The sequence below is a fragment of the Pelophylax lessonae genome (genome assembly GCF_965119305.1).
Source record: "Pelophylax lessonae genome assembly, chromosome: 3".
Taxonomy (NCBI): domain Eukaryota; kingdom Metazoa; phylum Chordata; class Amphibia; order Anura; family Ranidae; genus Pelophylax; species Pelophylax lessonae.
In genome coordinates, this window is record NC_138770.1 from 34,052,525 (window position 1) to 34,077,982 (window position 25,458).

A 25,458-nucleotide genomic window follows, 5' to 3' on the forward strand; every position below is an offset into this window, starting at 1 on the left:
CTTCAGTTTTTCGAAAGCTGCTTGAGAATCTTGGTTCCAGGAGAAGCGTGAGTGCAGGCGAGTGAGCTGGGTGATCGGGGCAATAATAGTTGAGAAATTCCGAATAAATTTCCTATAAAAATTAGCGAAGCCCACAAACCTCTGGACCCCTTTCTTGTCAGAAGGTGCAGGCCACTCCAAGATTGCTGATACCTTCTGAGGATCCATGGAAATCCCTTTCATGGAGATTATGAGTCCTAAGAACTGGATAGATTGTTTCTTGAACTCACACTTTTCTGCTTTAGCATATAAGCCATGGGTTCTTAAGGTCTTTAACACTTTTCTGACGTGCTCTCGATGGAGTTCAAGCGAGGCTGAGAAAATTAGTATGTCGTCCAGATAGACGATTAAGAACAGGTCAAGGTATTCTCTGAAAATATCATTCACAAAATGTTGGAATGTGGCGGGGGCATTACATAGCCCGAAGGGCATCACAAGGTACTCAAAGTGACCAAAGCGTGTTCGGAAGGCGGTCTTCCACTCATCACCTTCCCTAATACGAACCAGGTTATAGGCCCCCCGCAAGTCCAACTTCGTGAAAACCTGGGCTGTTCGGAATCTTTGGAATAACTCAGGGACGAGAGGGAGTGGGTATCTGTTCTTGATAGTAATTTTATTAAGGTCCCTATAGTCAATGCATGGTCTGAGAGAACGATCCTTCTTCTCGACGAAGAAAATGCCAGCTCCAGCAGGTGACGATGAAGGGCGGATGAATCCTTTGGCAAGGTTTTCATCTATATATTGTCGGAGGGCCTCCAGCTCCACTTCGGATAACGGAAAGATGCGCCCAAAGGGGACTTCTGCTCCAGGTAGCAACTCAATTGGGCAGTCGTAGGACCGATGTGGGGGCAAGGCATCTGCACCTTTTTTGTCAAACACATCAAGGAAGTCAAGGTAGGCTGAAGGAACAGCATGACAGGGATCCGGTGTAGGTTGAACGGAGAGACACACTGAAGAGTTGACAGGCGTGGGGACGCCACAGTGTTGCTGACAATAGGAAGATGAGAAGATGATTTCTCCCTTGGGCCAGTCAATTTGCGGGTTGTGGGCCTGTAGCCAGGGTATCCCTAGGATGGCTGGGAAAATAGGAGACCTGATGACATCAAAGAGGAGGAATTCCCGATGGCCTGCTTCTGTTGTGGCAAGGACAGGGATAGTCTCCTGAGTGACTGGTCCAGAGCTAGGAGCAGTGCCATCTGCTAAATGTACATCAAGTCTTTGTTCCTTCAGTTTCAGGGGTATGCGCAAGTTCTTGGCTAGGTTGATATCCAGGAAGCAACTACAGGCTCCAGAGTCAATGATCGCCTGCAGCTTTACTTCCTTTCCATCCACCTGCAGAGAGATGGGGAGAATTAAATGAGTGGATATAGTCCCAGACAACTGAAGGTAAGAGGGGCGTGGAAGGCTGGACTTCCTTGGGCGAACAGGACAACAGCGAAGGAAGTGGCCCGAAGTCCCACAGTAGAGACACAAGTTATCCTGTCGTCTGCGTGCTCTCTCTTCAGGGGTTAAAGCAGGGCGGAGTAGGCCAGTTTGCATGGGTTCCCCATCGGACATATTCATGGACTGGGGAATAGAGGCTGGGAGTGTTGGTCCTGGGACCTTTGGCATTATCCATGTGGGTCGAAGGGTCTGAGTGCGTTCGGACCTTCGCTCCCGCAGCCGTCGGTCTAGTTGGATAGAGACTTGGATGAGACTTTCTAGTGAGGCGGGAGCCTCAATCCTAGCCAACTCGTCCTTGAGAGACTCAGATAAGCCTTGCCGGAACTGGTATTTTAGGGCGGCATCATTCCACCCAGTATCAGCTGACCACTTGCGAAATTTCACAATGTAATCCTCCACAGGTCGTCTGCCTTGTACAAGAGCATGAAGGGCCGACTCTGCGGTGGCCGTCCGTTGTGGATCATCATATAAGGTAGCCATAGCTTCAAAGAAGGTGAAAACTGAATCCAGGACTGAGTTCTTTTGCTCAATGAGATTATGAGCCCAGGACTGTGGCTCATCAGATAAGAGTGAAATGATGAAACCCACCTTGACAGTCTCAAGAGAAAAAGTCCTTGGTTGCAGGGCAAAGTAAAGGTCACAAGCATTTTTGAAAGCTCTGAATTTCCGTCGGTCACCTGAAAAGCGATCGGGAGTGGGAACTCTGGGCTCGGGAGGGGGTAAACCCATAGCAGGTGCGGCTGTAGCAGAACAACTGAGAGGGTGAAGGCGTCCTTCCAGCTGAAAGTAGCCATCTTGTAAGCTCTGGACTGCTTGTGTAAGAACTGTAATCTGCTGACATAGGGCCTCTAATGCGGAAGCACCTCTCTCGGCCTCAGACATCTTGGCTGGTTGATACTATCACGTACCTGGTGCTAGAGGCCAATGGAGAGAGAGGGCTTCCCTTGCGGCTAAGTTCCAGACCCCCCTGAGGATGAGAACAGGAGAGGTCAGGCCCAAAGTAGCACGGGTCGCCTGCTGGACTGTGTGCAGGAGGATCCAGAGTACAGCTGGAGTGCTGGAGTGGAATCAGCAGACAGGTGGCGCCCGTGAGGTGTTTGCAGGACTTGGATAATGCTGAGACTGGAACGTGGTCGGGTGGATAGCCAAGATCAGGAGCCAGGTGGATATCAGAGCAAGCGTGGTCAGGTGGATAGCCGAGATCAGGAGCCAGGTGGATATCAGAGCAAGCGTGGTCAGGTGGATAGCCGAGGTCAAACACAGGAAGCAATCAGGAGACAGGTCAAGGACAAGCCGGGTTGGTAACAGGAGACAGGAACTGGAATATCACAGGGATAATACACTGGAGGAGCTGAAGATCAACCAGCAACTAAAATCACTGGCAGGTTTCCTTAAATAGGCCCAGGTAAATTGCTGGTAGTGCTGCTGGGTCCTAAAGTCTTTCTCCTGCCAAAGTGCTGATAGCGCTGCTGGGTCCTAGAGCCCTTCTCCTGGTGTTTGTGCCCTGACACCAGCCCTGACAGTACCCTCTTCCCCAACAATCCCTCCCCCTTGGGGGAGCACCAGACTTGAGGGGAAAATGTATACAGAAAGCCTGGAACAGGGCAGGAGCATTTACGTCCGAGGATGAAACCCAAGAGCGTTCCCCTGGACCGTAACCCCTCTGTGAACTAGATAGCGTATGTGTCCACTAAACCTACGGGAGTCAATGATAGATTGTATCTCATATTCCAATGGTTGTCAACCTTAAGCAGGCGAAGGCATGGTACTGAGGTGGTATAGCAATAACACGTAAGGAAACATGGAATACGTTGTAAATACGAACGTTGGAAGATCTAATCAGTAGGCCACCATGTTAACCTTATAAAGTATGTGGAAAGGCCCAATATACCGAGGTGCCAGTTTTTTTTTTTTTTCCAAAACATTTTATTGTGTTAAAATGGAATGACATAAGAAGTGAACATCACTTTTAAGCAATACAAAGCAATACAAAGATCATCGAAAAGAAAAAACAGGAGAAACAGCAATAATATGCACAGAAAATAGGGTGAGTGAACAAACCACGACTCAATCATACAGTGAAGTGTAGGAATGTACAAGATCATCGTACAATAGACATTGTAAACCATTCAAGGAGGTGAGGATAATCTTGTTCCCCATTCCCTTGGTGCAGGAGCATGGGGAGAACACATAAACATGAACCAATTGCAACCTCCACCTCGGTTGGGTGTGCAACGAACAAGGCACTTTCAAGGGCAGTTGTGGCTCCCCCCACATATCCGGACACCCCCAGAGGAGAACGCGCTGTGTCCGGGCACAGGGGGCAACCATTAATGGTGCGTAGGTCGTCTTGGGGCTGGGAATTCTGAAGAAATCCACTGGAGGGGTCGGTGGAGTTAAGTGTTCTGAGGTGCCAGTTTTAATGAGGGAACACAGAATCAGAGGTAATGGGAAGACAGCCAGACCCTCTCCCCCACTTGGTAGGAGGGTGAAGGTAGGCATCGGCGGCCAGCATGGTTTGTACCTCTCCCTGGAGTGTTGCAAAGATTCTTGGACCTGCACCCAAGTGGAACAGAGTTCCTGAAGATGTTGCTCTAACGCAGAAATGACTTGCGGAACAGATGTATCAGGCAACATGGATGGCAGGAACTCATAGTTCACCATAAACTGAGATAATCAGGAGGCAGCATTGATGGTGCTATTGTGAGCAAACTCTACCCAAGGTAACAGGTCCCACCAGAAGATATGGTGGCCAGAAATATAGCAACGTAAGAACTGCTCCCAGGCTTGGTCGGCCCATTCTGTGGCCCCATTGGACTGTGGGTGATATGCAGAGAAAGAAAGCTGAACTCCCAACTGTGCACAAAAGGCTCACCAAAACTTGCGTGACACCATCTGGCTACCCCTGTTTGAGATGATAACTTTAGGTAACCCATGTAACTGAAAGAACTCTCCAGTGAAAATTGATGCCAGTTCCTTGGACACAGGCAACTTCTTTAGTGGAATACAATGTGCCATTTTTGAAAAACGGTCAACCACCATATGAATAAACTGTGTTGCTATGGGAGTTGGGTAAATCCACAATAAAATCAATAGACAAGTGGGTCCAAGGCCTCTCGCCTCTGGGTATGGGTTGAAGGAGGTCCACTGGAACGTGTTGTGATGTTTTATTCTGAGCACACACAGGACAAGGGGCTACAAAGCTGGTTTCATGAGCATGGAGACTTGGCCACCAGCATTGTTGAGACATAGGCCTTAGGTCTCAACAATATGTCCATATTTTGTTGATTTTTTCCTGGGTGCCCAGCTGTCTTAGGTGAATGGTAGGTCTGGAGGAAAATGATGCGGAGATTCTCGGGGACAAGAAAGCAGTCATGAGGTTTTCCAGGAGGAGAATGGATCTGAGAGGGCATCATTCTCTCACCCAAAGGTGAAGTGAGACTAGAAAAAAAATAGCCAAAATGCAGTCCGAAGGTATCACAGGAGTGGGAACAGACTCCATTTTGGAAGAGGAGGAAAACTGCGGCAATAAGGCATCTGCTCTTATATTCTTTGTATCAGGTAAGAATGAGACTATGTAATTGAAGCTTGACAGAAAAAGGTCCCACTGAGCCCTTCCAGGAGATAAACGTCTAGCCTCAGACAAGAATGAAAGCTTCTTATGGTCAGTCAAAATTTTAAAATTATGTTAAAAGTTAAAATTATGGCTAATAATTCTCTGTCCCCAGTTTCAGAATTTCATTCTGCTATAGACAATTTTTTAGAAAAGTAGCCACAAGGATGGATAGAACTCTCAGGGGTAGGAGGTTGAGACAGGAAAGCTCCTACTCCACTCTCAGATGCACCAACTTCAAGAATGACGGGTAACATGGGATCAGGATGTTCCAGCACTGGAACTGAAGCAAAAGTGGCTTTGAAGGATTCAAAGGCTTTAATGGATTCCGGGACCAATTCTGTGGGTTGCCCTCTTTTCTGGTCATACAGTATCAGTCAGGGGTTTGACCAGAAAAGAGAAATTACTCATAAATTTCTGAAAATAATTGGCAAAGCCAAGAAAATGTTGTAGAGGACGTAGACCTATAGGCCAAAGCCACTTTAAGACTGCAGATGGCTTCTCTGGGTCCATCGAAAACCTGGCAGCACAAATGACATAACCCAAAAATTGAACCTGTTCATGGAACTCGCACTTTTACAACTTGCAATAGAGGTTGCTTTCTCTCAACCTCTTTAGCACACGAGAGTGACTTCTGTGTGGTGGTTCTGTAGGGATTTAGAATATATGAGATCACCCAGGTAAATTAAGACACATTATGGCAGCATATCTCAGAGGACATCGTTAATAAAGTCCTGGAAAACTGCAGGAGCGTTGCAGAGACCACAGGGCATTATGAGGTATTCGTAGTGTCCGGTCCTAGTATTAAATTTCCATTTGCGGCCCTCATTAATCCTCACAAGATTGTATGCCCCTCGCAAATCGAACATAGTGAAGACCTTTGTTCCCTTGAGGCAGTCAAATAATTCCGTTATCAATGGGATCAGATAAGTATTTTTAACAGTAATGCAAATGAGACGCCTATAATCCATACAGAGACTCAGTTCGCCACTCTTTTTTTTTTCCACAAAGAAAAAGCCGGCACTGGAAGGAGAAGAGAATTTGCAGATGAACCCCGGAGATAGTTAAATCGCAGCATAATTCTCCATTGCCTTCTCCTCTGAGACAGACAGCAGGTAAACCCGGCCACGAGGAGGAATGGCACCAGGGTTGAAGGTCAACTGTGCACTCATGAGGCCGATGTGCCAAAATAGCGGCCTGACCTTTGTCAAAGACATCACAGAATTCATGGTACTCTTCTGGCAATAAAGAGACTGAAGACGTGCACATGATCTTAATCACTTTCTAAAAAGATTAGTGCATTGTGGGAACCATGACAAAACCTCAGCATTATGGCAATTAAAAGAGGGATTGGGCCTCTGTAACCAAGGATAACCAATGACAACTGGGTAATGAGGTAAGGAAATCACTAGGAATTTGAATTATCTCATGGTGAAGAGCCCCTACAGCCATGGTCAACGGAGTGGTTTCATAGGTCACATGGGCAAGCTGTAGAGGTCTCCCATCAAAAGCCTCAATGGTAAGTGGGGAGGCATGAGGCTGCAGTGGTATTAAGTGCTTCAACAGAAAGTGCAGTTAAAATCACACCTTTAAGTAAATAGCAAAAATAACAGTTCAGGAACGTAGTCAAAAACAGAAGCCGGGGTTTGGATGCCAGAACAGGAAATCAGAGGAGCAAGGATCAGGAAACCATAAGTCAGCGTAGTCAGGCAAAACAAATCAGGAACAGGTATCGGAAGAGACGTCAGCCACGGCAAGTCATACACAGGAACACACTGGAGAGCATAGACCACGCAAGGGCAAGGAGGAAATGAGCAAAGCTACTTAAATAGCAAAATGGGGCTGGCTGTAGGCTGGACTAATGAGGCAGGTAATGGTAACCAGGTGAGTCACTGTGGTAACGAGCGGCTGGTAATTAACGACAGCTAAGCAACTTCTGAGCTCTGAAAGAAAAGAGCTGCTCGTTAAGTAGCAGGAGCCCATCCCTGACACACACTGACTGAATACATTGTTTCTATGTGTTCTTCAGATGATGGGGGATCTAGGTGGAGCCTCCGTACTGCTCTCTCCTTTACAATAAAGTCTCCTCTTACCCGGTGATGTGAGGGGCGGCTGATTCTCCATCATGACGTCCTTGTAGAGATCCTTGTGTCCTTCTAAATACTCCCACTCCTCCATGGAGAAATAGACAGTGACATCCTGACACCTTATAGGAACCTGACACACACAATGATACAGTCACCATCCAGACACATCCCTTGTCTGTTACTGGATAATGTCCCAGAATTCCCAGCACCGCTCACCTCTCCTGTCAGCAGCTCCATCATCTTCTTGGTGACTTCTAGAATCTTCTGCATGTTGTGTCTCTCAGGTTTTAGGGAGTCACATGGAGGCACTGTGATGGTCATATGATCACCTGACTTCAGAAGAGAAAATCTCTGTATTGGAGAACCAATAGGAATATCATGTTAGAATCCCAGAATCCTCCTCACCTCTCCGGTCAGGTCTAGTGATGGGAAGTTCGACTCTTTGAAGTGAATCGTTTCATTTCGAGTCACTCACTGAAATGAAGCGATTCATTGAATCGAATCTTCGGTTCACTTGCGGAGTCTACTGACAAGCAAGTGAACTGAAGCTCCGACTCAACTCTATTCAAATGAGCTGAATCAGAAGAGTGACTCATACGTTTGGCAGCTCTCTGGGGATGTTTTCTTTGATTTAACTCCTTCTTGGCTACTCAGAGCTGTCTGGAGCCTACGGTATGTCAGACACAATACACTTTTTCAGATTAGCCAGCATTATCACTTTCCGGACTTCAGGTGACAGCTGTATACATGAAAAGCAGGTTTCTGTGCATGTGAACTGCATTCTGATGAGCCAACTTCACAGTTAACATTGCCAGCTATCAGATTTGTCCAGTTTTTACAGCGCATGCACAGGAATAACGATCAGATTTTACTACTGTGTGGGTTCTTCGGCCACAGTAATAAAATTATACTTTTATTGCTATGCATGCACTGTAAAAACTGGACAAATCTGATGGCTGGCAATGTTAACTGTGAAGTTGGCCCATCAGAATGCAGTTCACATGAACAGAAACCTGTTTTTCATGTATACAGCTGTATGTGCTGGTGATGAACGGTTCTTTTAGTGTACTGAGTTCACAGAGACCGACTCGTATGTTTCGATTCTTTTGACTCAGTAACTAGTGTACTGAACTACTCAGTGAAATGATTCGACTCTTCCCCCTGAACGGTTCAATACAAGCTTGTTTCTGGCCAGTTCTTCAATGTGCTGGCCTGGGAGCTGCTGATTGGTTAGAGGAAGGAGCTGAGCTTCTCACTCTAGGATCATATTACCATCAGCCCAGACCAGCTCTCCTTCAGTGAATACTGAACTGTTTTTAGAGTCGTTCAGGAAGAAGAACCAAGTCATCCAGTTCACTGAAAAGAATCGATTCAAAAGAACAATTCGTTCATGAACTGGACATCACTAGTCAGGTCTGTGTTTTATTAATAGAGATAAGAGTGATGTCATGTGACCTCCCAGAATCCTCCTCACCTCTCCGGTCAGCAGGTAGATGATCTCCAGGGTGAGGTTTAGTATCTTCTCAGTCATGTGACTCTGGTCCTCCTTCATCCTCATTCGTTCTGTCATTCGATCTATACAGGTTTCTGTCTAGACAGGTAAGGATAAAATTATATATGCAAGAGGAGGAATGTTCTGACCCTGAAGGGGTTAATCTAGGTTTCCACACTATATATGTGTGTATCATCATCTGCTGGAGATAAAAGACATCACAGTGACTATGGAGGAAGAGGACGGACATGACGGGGGGGGGGTTACTGGGTGTAAATAGAAAATAAGATCTTATTACCTCCTCTGCTGCCTCTTCCAGCAACGTCTCCGCTCTATTTCCTCCTTACTCACCTCTCACCCGGAACTTCCTATTAATACATGACATCACCTCCTGTCTTCTATAGAGACTTCCTGCCTGGGTAGAGGTGAGATCAGCATCTTGTGGTGCTCAGAGGAACTGCAGCCCACAGAAACCTCTCGTAGTGGGTTTAGGAGGAGGGGGGGGGGGGGGGGAGTATATTACTGCCTAATACCATCAAACGCTCATCCCCCCTTTCCTGGCCAGGCAGGCTGCATGCTCGGATTAACAGTTTGGTGTTTATTTCCTGGTTGACCTCACACATCCTCCAATGACAACTCATATGGCTAAGCTCATGAAGACCACAACAAACAAATAGGTGGCTCATTATCAGGGCTTGTTTTCTCAGAGAATAGGTGCAGGAACTCCCCCCTTTCTCTGCCTCTACCCACCTGTGAGCATCATTCCTTGGTTCCACCCTCTACCTACCTCCGAGCACCATTCTTTGGTTCAACACCCCTACCCACCTCCGAGCACCATTCCTTGGTTCCACCTCCGAGCACCATTCCTTGGTTCCACCCTCTACCCACCTCAGAGCAACATTCCTTGTTTCCACTCTCTACCCACCTCCCAGTACCATTCCTTGGTTCCACCCTCTACCCACCTCCGAGCACCATTTCTTGGTTCCACCTCCTACCTACCTTTGAGCACCATTCCTTGGTTCCACCTCCGAGCACCATTCCTTGGTTCCACCCTCTACCCACCTCCCAGTACCATTCCTTGGTTCCACCCTCTAACCACCTCCCAGTACCATTCCTTGAATCCACCCCCTACCTACCTCCGAGCACCATTCCTTGGTTCAACCCCCCTACCCACCTCCGAGCACAATTCCTTAGTTCCACCTCTGAGCCCCATTCCTTGGTTCCACCCTCTACCCACCTCCGAGCACCATTGCTTGGTTCCACTCTCTGCCCACCTCCCAGTACCATTCCTTGGTTCCACCCTCTACTAGGGATGGCCTTGCGGTTCGCCCAGAGGTCAGTTTGCGGCAAAATTTGCTTGTTTGCAGCCCCCCAATTTTGCGAACACATGTTGTTGTTCGCGGCGGCCATATTAGTTTACATTGAGGAGAACTTTGACCCATGACACAGCCGTCAGGTGGAACGGGACAGCCAATTGAAACATTTCAGCACATGGACATGCCCCCTACCTTATAAATAGATCAGAGCTGGCCGCCATTTCACATTCTGCTTTTTGTCAGCCTAGGGAGAGGTTGGCGAGTGCATCAGGAACATATTGCCAGTGACACAAATAGCTCTGTTAAGATCCACAAAAGTACTTTTCAGAGCTGGTATTTGGTATAGGTCTACAGTCTCTTTTCAGTGTAGGGAGAGGTTTGCTGTGTGCACAAGGGACAGATCGTCAGTGACACAAATGGCTCTGTTAAGGTCCACAAAAGTAATTTTAAGGGCTACTATTTGGTTTAGGTGTGCAGTGCACTATATAGGGGTGGATTTGTAGTGTGCACTGTGCAGCATTGTGACTGATGTGGTGAGCGTTGCTTCAGCAATACTACAAACAGTGACAAAAGCACTTTTAATGTATTATAATTGGTGTGATAGACCAGTTGCCTCCAATACCACATATTGAAGTGGGGTGTTATTGAACAGTATACTTTTCTAAGAGTGTATTGTAGTCCTGAACAAATGTGGCCTCTTTTGCTGTGTTAACTGTGCTACACACAGTTACAACAGTTACTGGCCAATTATTTGTAGAACTGGTGTGATAAACCTGTGGCCCCCCAATACCACAGATTGAAGAGGGGTGTTATCTGAGTATACTTTCATAAGTGTATTTGTGTCCTGCAACAATATTGCCTCTTTTGCTGTGTTACACAGTGCCAAACTCCCTGGCCAATTTTTTTAACAACTGGTGTGATAAACCAGTGCCCCCCCAATACCACATATTGAAGTGGGGTGTTATTTAACAGTATACTTTTCTAAGAGTGTATTTTAGTCCTGCAAAAATTTGGCCTCTTTTGCTGTTAACTGTGCCACACACAGTGACAACAGTTACTGGCCAATTATTTGTAGAACTGGTGTGATAAACCTGTGGCCTTCCAATACCACAGATTGAAGCGGGGGTGTTATATACCTTTTTCCAGATATACTGCGATTCTCTAGAGACTTTTGTCAGAGGGTCATTTAAAAAATGACAGGCAGAGGAAGAGGCAGGCCCTTACGCAGGGGTGGTAGGGGTAGGGCAGGAGCAGTAGGCCAGAGCCAAAGTGTGAAGTTTCAGAAGGTGCGTTCGAGTACGTCAAAGGACGCACCAGACTTGGTTGAGTGGCAACACCGTCAGAACCCGCAAGGCCACACTCCAGGCTCTCACCATCCAGCCTCTTCTCCTTCTCCTCACAATTGTCCTCCACTCCACCTTCCATGATGCCGTCGTCACGTTGTTCTGGAAAAAGGCAGGCTTCTGTGGCCCAAATGTTGGAGCGGAAAAAAAATTATGACGCTGGATAACCCTCTTGCCCAACGTTTGACTGCTGGCTTGTGGGAACTGATAGCCCGTCAACTACTGCCATATCAACTGGTGGACTCGGAGGCCTTTCGTAAATTTGTGGCCATTTGAACGCCACAACGGACCACAATGGAAGGTCCCAGGCAATATTTTTCGCAGAAGGGCATTCCAGAGCTGTATGGCCATGTTCAGCGGCAAGTGAATATATCTCTGGCACACAGTGTTGGTGCCAAGATACATCTGACCACAGACACATGGTCTAGCAAACACGGGCAGGGAAATTATATCACTTTTACTGCCCACTTGGTAAACCTTCTTACGGCCGTTAAGCATGTAACCCTTGTAGATTTGGTTGTAGTGCCACAGATTGCATGCAGGCCTTCCTCTTCTTCTCCTCCTCCTCCATCCTCCCTCTCCTCCTTGGCTGACTCCTTCTTTTCTGCTGCTACCGTCTCTTCCGCTGCGCCGTCCAAGATCCCCAGAACCTATTCCACATGCCAGGCGAGACTTTGCCATGCTGTGCTGCGTCTGTTGTGCCTGGAACCCAAGAGCCACACTGGTCCTGCACTCCTTTCCGCTTTGCATTCACAGGCAGATCAGTGGCTGACACTGCTCAATTTGACAGTTGGTAAATTGGTGTGCAACAATGGTGCCAATCTGCTGAGCGCGCTGAAACAGGGCAAAATAACACACGTGCCATGCATGGCACACGTCCTGAACTTGGTCGTGCAGCGATTCGTTGCCAAATACCCTGGGGTCCAGGATGTCTTGCAGCAGGCCAGGAAAATCTCGGACCATTTCAGAAGGTCTTACACAGCCATAGCTCGCCTTGCTGACATTCAGCGGCGACACAACCTGCCCATCAGGCGTCTTATTTGTGACTGCCCGACGAGATGGAACTCAACGTTGCATATGCTTGATAGGCTGCTCCAGCAGAAACGCGCAGTTAACAACTACCTGTACGAACTCTGCGGCAGGACAGGTTCTGGGGAGCTTGGGTTTTTTTCACCTCGCCAGTGCCTGCTCATGCGGGACGCATGCAGACTTTTGCGGCCATTCGATGAGATCACCAAACTGGTAAGTCATGGCAAGGGCACCATCAGTGACATCGTACCTTACGCCTTCTTTCTGGAGCGTGCATTGAATCGTGTCATTGATCAAGCCGTCGAGGAGCAGGAACAGGAAGATGAGGAAGTTGCAATGTTGGATGAATTCCAAGGGGGTGCTACTCCATCTGAGACAAGTCAACAGGAGTCTGAAGAAGAGTCAGAGGAGGTGCCGGGGCGGATGAGGAGGAGCAAGAAGAGCATGCTTTAAACCTTTCTGGGATCCCTGGTGTTATCTGTGGATGGGGGAGGAGAAGGAGGATGACATTATCCTGGATGATGAGCTGGAGCCAGGCCACCACACCGCTTCCAGTTTAGTGCAAATGGGGGCCTTCATGCTCCAGTGTTTTAAGGGGGATCCCCGTATAAAAAGCATAAAGGGCAAGGACCAGTACTGGGTGGCAACATACTTAGACCCCCGGTACAAACAAAAAATGGCGGAAATGTTACCACCATCACAAAGGGCGGTCAGAATGCAGAACTTCCAGGCCTTGCTGCGAGAAATGCTGCAGTCTGCTTTTGCGTGCGCTGACAGAGGAATTTCCAGTCACAGAGAGAGACAGTTGTGAGTAGCAATCCAACAGCGCCTGCAAGAAGAGGGCAGTTTGAAGATGTTTTGGTCACTTCAGATATGAGATCCTTCTTTCAGCCAACCCGACAGCTGTACTCCGGATCCAGCATCAGAGAACGCCTAGACCGACAGGTGTCCGACTACATCAGGTTAACGGCCAATGTGGACGCTGTGAGGAGTGATGAACCCCTGGACTACTGGGTGGGCAGGCTTGACCTCTGGCCAGAGCTTGCACAATTTGCAAAGGAACTGTTGGCTTGCCCCCCGTCCAGTGTCCTGTCCGAAAAGACGTTCAGCGCAGCAGGGGGGATCGTGACCGATAAGCGCACTCGCCTAGCTCATGACAGTGTAGACTACCTCAAATTTAAAAAAATGAATGAGGCATGGATCGCAGAGGAATTCAACACGTGACCAGTATACCATGTTTCATTGAAATTCCTCATGACAGGCCACAAATATCTGCCAGACCGCCATCCACCCACAACAATTCCTGGTCCTTGTCTTCGCTAAATACAGCGGCATAAAAGGCATTTCATGTCCATTGAATGCCTAATTTTTGGGGCCTTTCATGGCCGACAATTATTTTTTCTGTCAATGCCTAATGAACCTTCAGCCACAGAATACAACATTCTTTGCTGTCAGGTAAACCCATGTGGGCTAATTTTTGGGGCCTATACTGGCCGACACTTACTTCTGTATCCTGTGGATGCCTAATGTACCTCCAGCCACAGAATACTACGTTCTTAGTTGTCAGGTAAACCCATGTGGGCTAATCTTTGGGGCCTATACTGGCCGACACTTACTTCTTTATCCTGTGAATGCCTAATGTACTTCCAGCCACCAAATACTACATTCTTAGCTGTCAGGTAAACCCATGTGGACTCATTTTTGGGGCCTATACTGGCCGACACTTACTTCTGTATCCTGTGAATACTTAATGTACCTCAAGCCACCAAATACTACATTCTTAGCTGTCAGGTAAACCTATGTGGGCTAATTTTTGGGGCCTATACTGCCCAGCACTTACTTCTGTATCCTGTGAATGCCTAATGTACCTCCAGCCACCAAATACTATGTTCTTAGTTATCTCGGTTTATGGTGAACTATGATTTCCAGCCATCCATGTTGCCTGATACATCTGTTCCGCAAGGCATTTCTGCGTTAGAGCAACATCTTCAGGAACTCTGTTCCACTTAGGTGCAGGTCCAAGAATCCTTGCAACACTCCAGAGAGAGGTACAATCCATGCTGACCACCGATGCCTACCTTCACCCTCCTACCAAGTTGGGGAGAGGGTCTGGCTGTCTTCCCATTACCTCTGATTCTGTGTTCCCTCACTAAAACTGGCACCTAGGTATATTGGGCCTTTCCGCATACTCTATAAGGTTAACACGGTGGTCTATGCATTAGATCTTCCTTCCAACGTTCGTATTTACAATGTATTCCATGTTTCCTTACGTGTTATTGCTATACCACCTCAGTACCACGCCTTCGCCCGCTTAAGGTTGACAACCATGTGGAATATGAGATACAATCTATCATTGACTCCCGTAGGTTTAGTGGACACATAGGATATCCAGTTCACAGAGGGGCTACGGTCCAGGGGAACGCTCTTGGCTCTCATCCTCGGACATAAATGCTCCTTTTCTTCTCCAGGCTTTTCATATACGCTTTCCCCTCAAGTCTTTTGCTCCCCCAAGGGGGAGGGATTGTTGGGGAAGAGGTTACTGTCAGGGCTGGGCTCCTGATAGTTAGCGAGCTGCTCTTTTCTTTCAATGTTCAGAAGCTGCTTAGCTGTCGGGTAACTACCAGCCGCTTGTTACCACAATGACTCACCTGGTTACCATTTCCTGCCTCATTAGTACACCCTACAGCCAGCCCCTTTTTTCTTTTGAAGCAACTGAGCTTCCTATTCCTATTTTTTTCTCCTGACTATGCTGACTTCTGGTTTCTTTACCCCGGCTCCTCTGATTACCTGCTCTGGAATCCAAATCCCGGCTTCTGTTTTTGACTACGTTCCTGAACTGTTATTTTTTTTTCTATTTCATTAAAGGTGTGATTTTTTTTTTTTTTTTAACTGTACTTTCTGTCTTCGTCTGGTTTATGGTCCTTGACAGTGTGTGTGTGTTTCCTACAGATGGATCCAGTAATGGGAACCCACCAGAGAGATGTCCCCGTCCTCTGTATTCCCGGGATTCCATACAGGAAGGTCACACCATCCCTCACCATCATCAGGTAGATGAGGAACAATCACTGATAGTATCATTAGGATCTGTACATTATCTGCATTGTTACCATTGATGTCATTTTTATTATATATTCAGAGTGGAAACCTGAGAGATTCTAAAGTTGAGATTAAAGAAGAAATAAAAGAGGAGGATGATGAGGATGGGGTCATAGAAGAAGTATACAAAGATCTGTACCAGGACACCATGGTGGAGTCATCCAGCTATAGAAACCCACCAGAGAGATGTCCCCGTCCTCTGTATTCCCGGGATTCCACACAGGAAGGTCACACCATCCCTCACCATCATCAGGTAAATGATTGAAAATTATTGGTAGGTATGATTTATAAGCAATCATGTTTTTTTACAATGAATATTTTATTATATCTTTCAGAATGAAAACTCCAAGGATAATATTGTTGTAAAAGAAGAGTATAAAGAGGAGGATGAGGAGTACGGAGTGATGGAGGAGGTTTCAGAAGGACACAAGAATATGATGGAGCCACCTAATACCAGGAACCCCCCCAGAGAGATGTCCCCGTCCTCTGTATTCCCGGGATTCCACACAGGCAGGTCACACCATCCCTCAATGCTACAAGGTTGGTGGGATGGAGTATCTAGAACATGGACTTGTGGAGGGGATGTGTGTGTTTTTTATGTAAGCTTATATCTTCCAGATGATATTCTCTCTCATTTTCTTGGTTTAGAGTGGAGATCCAATCGATATAGAATTTGAGGTTAAAGCAGAAGAAGAAGAGAGGTATGTGAGGGATGATCAGCAGTCTATGGAGGAGGATGGAATAATGGGGACATTTATAGAGGAGGACACTCCTACAGCGATCAGCACAGGTGGGTCATTAACACTAAATACATTCCTGCACCCATACTGCACAATGATTGGTCCAGAGTAGGGCGGGGACTGGGTGATATCAGCCTGTAATCCCCTGGTCACTTTCCTGAGCTGTGTTCCCTGTCCTGTATTCCTGTATTTCTCTTGGATAATCTTCCTTCTCTGTGCTGCAGACACAATTTATGTATCTAGACTGGATTTATTGAGATTCTGGGATTCAGCTGGCAGCAAAATGTTGTTTTACACCATAGACGTTGCTCAGCCTAGACCCCTGGGGTATAAACGTTGGGTCTTCTGCCCCATGCCCAGGTCTAGCAAGATCTCTGACAGAACAATTCTCCCGGGGTTACTTGCTCTGTTATTTTCTGGCTGTGCCGGGTGGAGGGATATGTCTGTATAGTCTCACACCCAAGTCACTGAGTGCAGTCTCAGGAGATGGGAGGCAGTGGTGTGGGACGTCTGCAACTGATTACTGAACACCAATATTATGAGTCCTGACCCCTGCACTATATATTCTATGTTATACATTACATATTCCTGACCCCTGAACTATATACTCTATGTTGTACATTACATACTCCTGACCCCTGCACTATATACTCTATGTTGTATATTACATACTCCTGACCCCTGCACTATATACTCTATGTTGTATATTACATACTCCTGACCCCTGCACTATATACTCTATGTTGTACATTACACACTCCTGACCCCTGCACTATATAGTCTGTTGTACATTACATACTCCTGACCCCTGCACTATATACAGTCAAGTTCATAAATATTGGGACATCAACACGATTCTTATCTTTTTGGCTCTGTACACCACCACATTGGATTTAAAATGAAACAAACAAGATGTGCTTTAACTGCAGACTTTCAGCTTTAATTTGAGGGAATTTACATCCAAATCAGGTGAAAGGTGTAATAATTACAACAGTTTGTATATGTGCCTCCCACTTTTTAAGGGACCAAAAGTAATGGGACAATTGGCTGCTCAGCTGTTCCATGGCCAGGTGTGTGTTATTCCCTCATTATCCCATTTACAAGGAGCAGATAAAAGGTCCAGAGTTCATTTCAAGTGTGCTATTTGCATTTGGAATCTGTTGCTGTCAACTCTGAATATGAGATCCAAAGAGCTGTTACTATCAGTGAAGCAAGCCATCATTAGGCTGAAAAAACAAAACCAACCCATCAGAGAGAGATAGCAAAAAACATTAGGTGTAACCAAATCAACTGTTTGGAACATCCTTAAAAAGAAAGAATGCACCGGTGAACTCAGCAACACCAAAAGACCCGAAAGACCATGGAAAACAATCCTTGTTTCCCTGGTGAAGAGAACACCCTTCACAACAGTTGGCCAGATCAAGAACACTCTCCAGGAGGTAGGTGTATGTGTGTCAGATCAGGAACACTCTCCAGGAGGTAGGTGTATGTGTGTCAGATCAAGAACACTCTCCAGAAGGTAGGTGTATAGGTGTCAAAGTCAGCACTCAAGAGAAGACTTCACCAGAGTGAATACAGAGGGTTCACCACAAGATGTAAACCATTGGTGAGCCTCAAAGACAGGAAGGCCAGATTAGAGTTTGCCAAACAACATCTAAAAAAGCATTCACAGTTCTGGAACAACATCCTATGGACAGATGAGACCAAGATCAACTTGTACCAGAGTGATGGGAAGAGAAGAGTATGGAGAAGGAAAGGAACTGCTCATGATCCAAAGCATACCACCTCATCAGTGAAGCATGGTGGTGGTAGTGTCATGGCGTGGGCATGTATGGCTGCCAATGGAACTGGTTCTCTTGTATTTGTTGATGATGTGACTGCTGACAAAAGCAGCAGGATGAATTCTGAAGTGTTTCAGGCAATATTATCTGCTCATATTCAGCCAAATGCTTCAGAACTCATTGGATGGCGCTTCACAGTGCAGATGGACAATGACCCGAAGTATACTGCGAAAGCAACCAGAGAGTTTTTAAGGGAAAGAAGTGGAATGTTATGCAATGGCCAAGTCAATCACCTGACCTGAATCCGATTGAGCATGCATTTCACTTGCTGAAGACAAAACTGAAGGGAAAATGCCCCAAGAACAAGCAGGAACTGAAGACAGTTGCAGTAGAGGCCTGGCAGAGCATCACCAGCGATGAAACCCAGCGTCTGGGGATGTCTATGCGTTCCAGACTTCAGGCTGTAATTGACTGCAGAGGATTTGCAACCAAGTATTAAAAAGTGAAAGTTTGATTTTATGATTGTTAATCTGTCCCATTACTTTTGGTCCCTTTTAAAAAGTGGGAGGCACATATACAAACTGTTGTAATTCCTACACCGTTCACCTGATTTGGATGTAAATACCCTCAAATTAAAGCTAAAAGTCTGCAGTTAAAGCACATCTTGTTTGTTTCATTTCAAATCCATTGTGTTGGTGTATAGAGACAAAAAGATTAGGATTGTGTCTATGTCCCAATATTTATGGACCTGACTATACTCTATGTTGTACATTACATATTCCTGACTCCTGCACTATATACTCTATGTTGTACATTGCATAATCCTGACTTCTGCTCTCTCCCCTCTACCCACTGCCATATATACACAAAATATGGATTCTCTTTTGTTACACCCATTTCCTACCAGCTGGACATTTTATATCTGATGATTTGATTGGAGGACATACTTTTACATGTTGATAATAATGTGATAACATCCTCCAACTTTGGAACCTTAAACAGAAAGTGATAATGAGGGAGGAGTCAGTAACCCAATGATGGTGGTCTTCAGGGTCAATCCAGTCTTCATCTTGGTTGTTCGTCCCAATCCTCACTCTCTGAGCTCTGGTGGGGCTCAGCTCCGCTGTTATTTATGACTATATCATGGACTAAATAAGGAAGTGCGGGACTTCTTGTGTTGGGAAGATGGCAATGAGTGATAGAGGGGGAGGGGACACTCGTCCTATAATCCCCTCATCACTGTCACTCCTATAAAAGACAGTTCTCGTTGTTTCCTCACTCTCTGACTAAGGTCCATGAATAAAGAAATTAACTGGTAGGAGATCAGAGGACCCATTTACTAGTTACCTTGAGGGGGGAATTGTAAGATCCTCAGAGACAAAGCTGTCTGATGTAGGCGGAGTCCTGGTTTAGGGGAACCAGTCTGCTGATGTCTAGTAATAATCTTTGTATTTCTATTTTAGTAGATGGACGGGAGATGAGGAAAACCTCAGAGGATTGTCTCACTTTGTCTCCAGACTGTAAAGTAGAAGATGAGGACATCACACAGTATAGTCCAGGAGAAAACCCGGCTACCTCAAATGTCCATCCGGCACCACACAGTGTAGATGGACCATCGTATTCCTCTTATCCTGAGGGACCTCAGACTGTGAGGGACAGTCCTGGACCATCGTATTCCTCTTATCCTGAGGAACCTCAGACTGTTAGGGACAGTGCCGTAACATTGTATTCCTCTTATCCTGAGGAACCGCAGACTGTGAGGGACAGTGCCGGACCACCGTATTCCTCTTATCCTGAGGAACCTCAGACTGTGAGGAACGGTGCCATCCTTTCAACAGATAAGAGGTTCTCCTGTACTGAGTGCGGGAAGAGTTTCCATTTAAAATCCAATCTTAATGTGCATAATAGATCTCACACAGGTGAGAAGCCGTATTCCTGTTCTGAGTGCGGGAAATGTTTTTCAGATAAGTCCAATCTTTCCAGACATCAGAGATCTCACACGGGGGAGAAGTCACTTTCCTGTCCTGAATGCTGGAAATGTTTTTCAAAGAAGTCTGCTCTTTCCACGCATCAGAGATCGCACACGGGTGTGAAGCCGTATTCCTGTCCTGAGTGCGGGAAATGTTTTTCATGCAAGTCCACTCTTTACACACATCAGAGATCGCACACTGGTGAGAAGCCGTATTCCTGTCCTGAGTGCGGGAAATGTTTTGCAAAGAAGTCCAGTCTTTCCACACATCAGAGATTGCACACTGGTGAGAAGCTGTATTCCTGTCCTGAGTGTGGGAAATGTTTTTTACACAAGTCATATCTTTCCAGACATCAGAGATCGCACACTGGTTAGAAGCCGTATTCCTTTCCTGAGTGCGGGAAATGTTTTGCACAAAAGTCCAATTTTTCCGTCCATCATAGATTGCACACTGGTGAGAAGCCGCATTCCTGTCCTAAGTGTGGGAAATGTTTTTCACAGAAATCCCATCTATACATACATCAGAGAACTCACACAGGGGAAAAGCCGTATTCTTGTCCTGAGTGCGGGAAATGGTTTTCACAGAATTCTAGTCTTTACAAATATCAGAGATCTCACTTGGGGGAGAAGCCACTTTCCTGTCCTGAGTGAGGGAAATGTTCCGCACTGAAGTCCCGTCTTCCTGTACATCAGGGATCCCACACAACCCTGGAGGTGTATTAGTGCCTTGAGTGTGGGAAATGTCTTCTATATGAATGTTGGTGGACATGTGGGGAAGAAGTACACCCTGATATACACCTCAGATATACTCCATAGCTGATCTTCATCATGTAAGAAACACTTCATAAGGAGATCAGAGATCACCAGAGACATGGATGAAGTGTTGTCCCGTGTTGGCCATTGATAGAAGGAGAAAAATAAAAATGGAGTCCTTACCTTTCATTGGCTGAGTACATTTTGTGCGGGAAGATTTCATAAACACTTACAGATCTGGTTGTTAAAAATTTGTTCATGAAATGTGACCCGCATTCCCCCAGTCATGGTGAATTGGGATTTCCTATAAAGGTCAGTTCCATCTAGTGTAGGGTGACCAGACATCCCCAGTTTCCGGGGACAGTCGCTGGACTGAGGACACTGTCCCCAGACCAAGCCTGTCCCCGGATTCAGGGCCAGAATACCATAAACAGGGTATCCTATGCTGGCTGAGAAGCAGCCTTGTGACTCAAATGCCGACATCTCTGTATATTATGTAGTCCTGTACCCACCGCCCTGTGTATTATGTAGTCCTGTGCCCACCTCTCTGTGTATTATGCAGTCCTGTGCTCACCTCTCTGTGTATTATGCAGTCCTGTGCCCAGCACTCTGTGTATTATGCAGTCCTGTGCTCAGCACTCATGTTTGTTATGTAGTCCTGTGCCCAGCACTCTGTGTATTATGCAGTCCTGTGCCCAGCACTCTGTGTATTATGCAGTCCTGTGCCCAGCACTCTTGTGTATTATGCAGTTCTGTGCCCAGCGCTCTGTGCATTATGCAATCATGTGCCCGGCGCTCAGTGTATTATGCAGTCCTGTGCAGAGCGCTCTGTGTATTATGCAGTCCTGTTCCAAGTGATCTGTGTATTTAGTACTCATCTGCCCAGTGCTCTGTGTATTATGTAATCATGTGCCCAGCGCTCTGTGTATTATGCAGTCCTGTTCCCAGTGCTCTGTGTATTTAGTAGTCCTCTGCTCAGTGCTCTGTGTATTTACTAGTCCTCTCCCCAGTGCTCTGTGTATCATGCAGTCCTGTGCCCAGTGCTCTGTGTATTATGCAGTCCTTTTCCCAGTGCTCTGTGTATTTAGTAGTCCTCTGCCCAGTGCTCTGTGTATTATGCAGTCCTGTGCCCAGTGCTCTGTGTATTTAGTAGTCCTCTGCCCAGTGCTCTGTGTATTATGTAGTCATGTGCCCAGCGCTCTGTGTATTATGCAGTCCTGTTCCCAGTGCTCTGTGTATTTAGTAGTCCTGTGCCCAGTGTTCTGTGTATTATGCAGTCCTGTTCCCAGTGCTTTGTGTATTTAGTAGTCCTCTGCCCAGTGCTCTGTGTATTATGCAGTCCTGTTCCCAGTGCTCTGTGTATTTAGTAGTCCTCTGCCCAGTGCTCTGTGTATTATGTAGTCCTGTGCCCAGCGCTCTGTGTATTTAGTAGTCCTCTGCCCAGTGCTCTGTGTATTATGTCAGCCCTCAAATTTTCCACTCGCCTACTCGCATTTTGTGAGTGGAAAATTATGTATGGCGAGCTACTGCCAGGGGAAGAGGAGAGGAAAGCCGCCGAAGGATTGGATAATGTCAGCGGCGGATCATCCCGCTCAGCTTTAATTGTAATGGCCGGGTGCTCGCCGACACACAGTTCCGTCTCCTAGCGCGGCTTCTTTGATAGACAGAACACCTGGCCAACCAGGACGTGTTCTGTCTATCAAAGAAGCCGGGCTAGGAGGCGGGACTGTGTATGTCAGCGAGCGCCCGCCAATTACAATTAAAGCTGAGCGGGATGATCCGCCGCTCCGACATTATCCAGCAGGACTGATGGAGGGGTTCAAGCCCAAGTTGGAAAAATCGGCAGTACACCGGTACAAGGTAGGGTGGGATGGTTGGAAGGATGGCTGCTCTGGCTGGGCGTCTGTGTCATGGGAGGTGGAGGGGCGCTGCCAGGAGTGTTTCTGTGACAGGAGAGAGCGGGATGCGCTCTCTCTGTCTTCTCGCCGGGCTTCACACACTCCTGTCAGATCGGGACTTCTCCCCTGAGTCAGAGTGGAGGTGGAGCGGAGGAGAAGACAATTAATTCCTAAAGCTTTGCACGGACAGCTCGGGAGAGATGCGGCTGCAGAAGGGGAAGAAGATTGCGGCTCAGGAAGGACACTGGATGTCAGATCGGGACTATACAGAGTTTGTTATCCCCTCTCCTCCGAGTCAAAGCAAGCAATGTGGAAAGGGGGCGGGTAACAAACTCTGTATAGTCCCGATCTGACATGCAGTGTCCTTCCTGAGCCACAATCTTCTTCCCCTTCTGCTTCTGCAGCCGCATCTCTCCCGCCAGCTGTCCGTGCAAAGCTTTAGGAATAGGAATCGGCTTCTCCTCCGCTCCTCCTCCGCTCTGACATATGAAGAGGAGGATCACAGAGCGATGTATCTGGTATCACAGGTGCTGTATCTGAGGTCTGTGACATGCTGGAGGAAAGGGTGAACTACACTGGGGTACAAATCTTATCCTGTCACCTCCCAAATTCCCGTCTCAGCACAATCCCCCCCCTCCCTCCTAGCACAACCCCCCCATCTCAGCACAGTCCCCCCTCCTAGCACAACCCCCACCCCATCTCAGCACAGTCCCCCCCCCTCCTAGCACAACCCCCCCATCTCAGCACAGTCCCCCCCCTCCTAGCACAACCCCCCCATCTCAGCACAGTCCACCCCCCTCCTAGCACAACCCCCCATCTCAGCACAGTCCCCCCCCTCCTAGCACAACCCCCCCCATCTCAGCACAGTCCCCCCCCCTCCTAGCACAACCCCCCATCTCAGCACAGTCCCCCCCTCCTAGCACAACCCCCCCCCCCATCTCAGCACAGTCCCCCCCCTCCTAGCACAACCCCCCATCTCAGCACAGTCCCCCCCCCTCCTAGCACAACCCCCCATCTCAGCACAGTCCCCCCCATCTCAGCACAATCCCCCCCTCCTAGCACAACCCCCCCATCTCAGCACAATCCCCCCCTCCTAGCACAACCCCCCATCTCAGCACAGTCCCCCCCCTCCTAGCACAACCCCCCCATCTCAGCACAGTCCCCCCCTCCTAGCACAATCCCCCCATCTCAGCACAGTCCCTCCCCTCCTAGCACAACCCCCCCCCCCCTCCTAGCACAATCCCCCCATCTCAGCACAGTCCCTCCCCTCCTAGCACAACCCCCCCATCTCAGCACAATCCCCCCTCCTAGCACAACCCCCCCATCTCAGCACAGTCCCCCCCCTCTTAGCACAACCCCCCTCCCATATTGATCCCACCTAGAAGTAATCATCTTCTCCCCACCCCTCATGCTACAAATTCTCTTATTACAACCCCCCCCCCCCCCGGGACAATCCCCCAAAAAGTATTTGTACTAGGAGGGGTGGGGAGAAGATGATTACTTCTAAGTGGGATCGATATGGGGGGGGGGAGCGGGGTTGTGCTGGGATGGGGAATTTGAGAGGTGACAATATAAGATTTCTTCTAGCAGGGGAATTGGGGGGGGGGGGAGGGTGCTAGGAGGAGCGATTCGTGCTGGGGGGGGTGAGGATTTATGCCAGGAGTGGGGATTTGGGGATCGCCCTTATAGAGATTATTGGAATGGGGTGGGGGGATGGATTTGTGCCAGAACAGGAAGTCTTGGGGCTGTTAAAAAGGGGTATTGGGGGGGGGTTGTGCCAGTAGGAATAATGGGTTTTTTTGTGCTAGGGGGAAAATTTTGATGGGGGGAGGATTTGACGGGTAGGATTTGTTCTAGGAGGTGAAATTTGGGGGGGGGGGGTACTAGGATGGTGATTTGGGGGTTCCAGACCCTTGATGGGCACTGATTAGGCTGCACTGATGGGCACTGAAAACGTTGTTATTAATATTTATTTTTGTAACTTCTGCATTAATGCAAAAACATTTAACAGTATAATTTTATGGCATGTTTAGGGGCGGAATTAGGGGCGGGGCAGGGTAGGAGTTGGGTGGGGCAACTGGTGGCGAGTAACCCTTAAGGCCTGGCTAGTAGCTCAGGACTTTAAATTTTGAGCCCTGTATTATGTAGTCATGTGCCCAGCGCTCTGTGTATTATGCAGTCCTGTTCCCAGTGCTCTGTGTATTTAGTAGTCCTGTGCCCAGTGCTCTGTGTATTATGCAGTCCTGTTCCCAGTGCTTTGTGTATTTAGTAGTCCTCTGCCCAGTGCTTAGTGTATTATGCAGTCCTGTTCCCAGTGCTCTGTGTATTATGCAGTCCTCTGCCCAGTTCTCTGTGTATTATGCAGTCCTGTGCCCAGTGCTCTGTGTATTTATTAGTCCTGTGCCCAGTGCTTTGTGTATTTAGTAGTCCTCTGCCCAGTGCTCTGTGTATTATGCAGTCCTGTGCCATTTGACAACAAAAAAAATTGCCCCCGGATTTCATATAAAAAATCTGGTCACCTTAATCTAGTGGCCATAATGTGCTGTCCTGACAGATGTCCATGGCAGCATACATTTGGGTAGATGAATACGTAAGGATAATCAAGCGCCAAGGACTCCAAGACAGAGTATTAAGGGGATGAGGAAGTGCAGCTGATTAATTGCAGGTAATCTGCATATAAATGGGAAAATAGTAACAAATAGTGAAATGTAGCGTGCAATGAAAGTGCCTGTGCAATATGTAAATACAAGTACCTGAAAGGTCATTGTAAACCGTAGTGCAATTATCAATTAAAGTGCCAAGAAAAAAAATGCTGACCAGCATCCTGGAAAATATATGTAAAGTGCAAAGAAGCATAAA

At 47.3% G+C, this 25,458-nt stretch overlaps 3 protein-coding genes across 3 annotated transcripts in view; 2 read left to right on the top strand and 1 right to left on the bottom strand.

Annotated features, from left to right (window-relative positions):
- The window catches only part of LOC309549953 (oocyte zinc finger protein XlCOF8.4-like), a gene marked incomplete at its 5' end in the record, with an annotated part of 82,605 nt that extends 67,048 nt beyond the window's left edge, over positions 1 to 15,557 (top strand). The window contains one exon of the mRNA XM_082250433.1: positions 15,499 to 15,557. The remainder of the gene's footprint in view (positions 1 to 15,498) is intronic.
- The window catches only part of LOC309550279 (uncharacterized protein), a gene marked incomplete at both ends in the record, with an annotated part of 314,622 nt that overhangs the window by 163,611 nt on the left and 125,553 nt on the right, over positions 1 to 25,458 (top strand). Inside the window, 2 exon segments of the mRNA XM_082250684.1 lie at positions 19,825 to 20,320; positions 20,324 to 20,595. Of these exon segments, the coding sequence (XP_082106810.1) occupies positions 19,825 to 20,320; positions 20,324 to 20,595 (768 nt within the window).
- The window catches only part of LOC309549955 (gastrula zinc finger protein XlCGF66.1-like), a gene marked incomplete at its 3' end in the record, with an annotated part of 263,031 nt that overhangs the window by 10,650 nt on the left and 226,923 nt on the right, over positions 1 to 25,458 (bottom strand). The window contains exons 2-4 of the mRNA XM_082250435.1: positions 8,657 to 8,773; positions 7,399 to 7,533; positions 7,189 to 7,312 (exon numbers count right to left, since the gene is read on the bottom strand). Coding sequence (XP_082106561.1) covers positions 7,189 to 7,312; positions 7,399 to 7,533; positions 8,657 to 8,752 — 355 coding nt within the window. The 5' untranslated portion in view covers positions 8,753 to 8,773. The remainder of the gene's footprint in view (positions 1 to 7,188; positions 7,313 to 7,398; positions 7,534 to 8,656; positions 8,774 to 25,458) is intronic.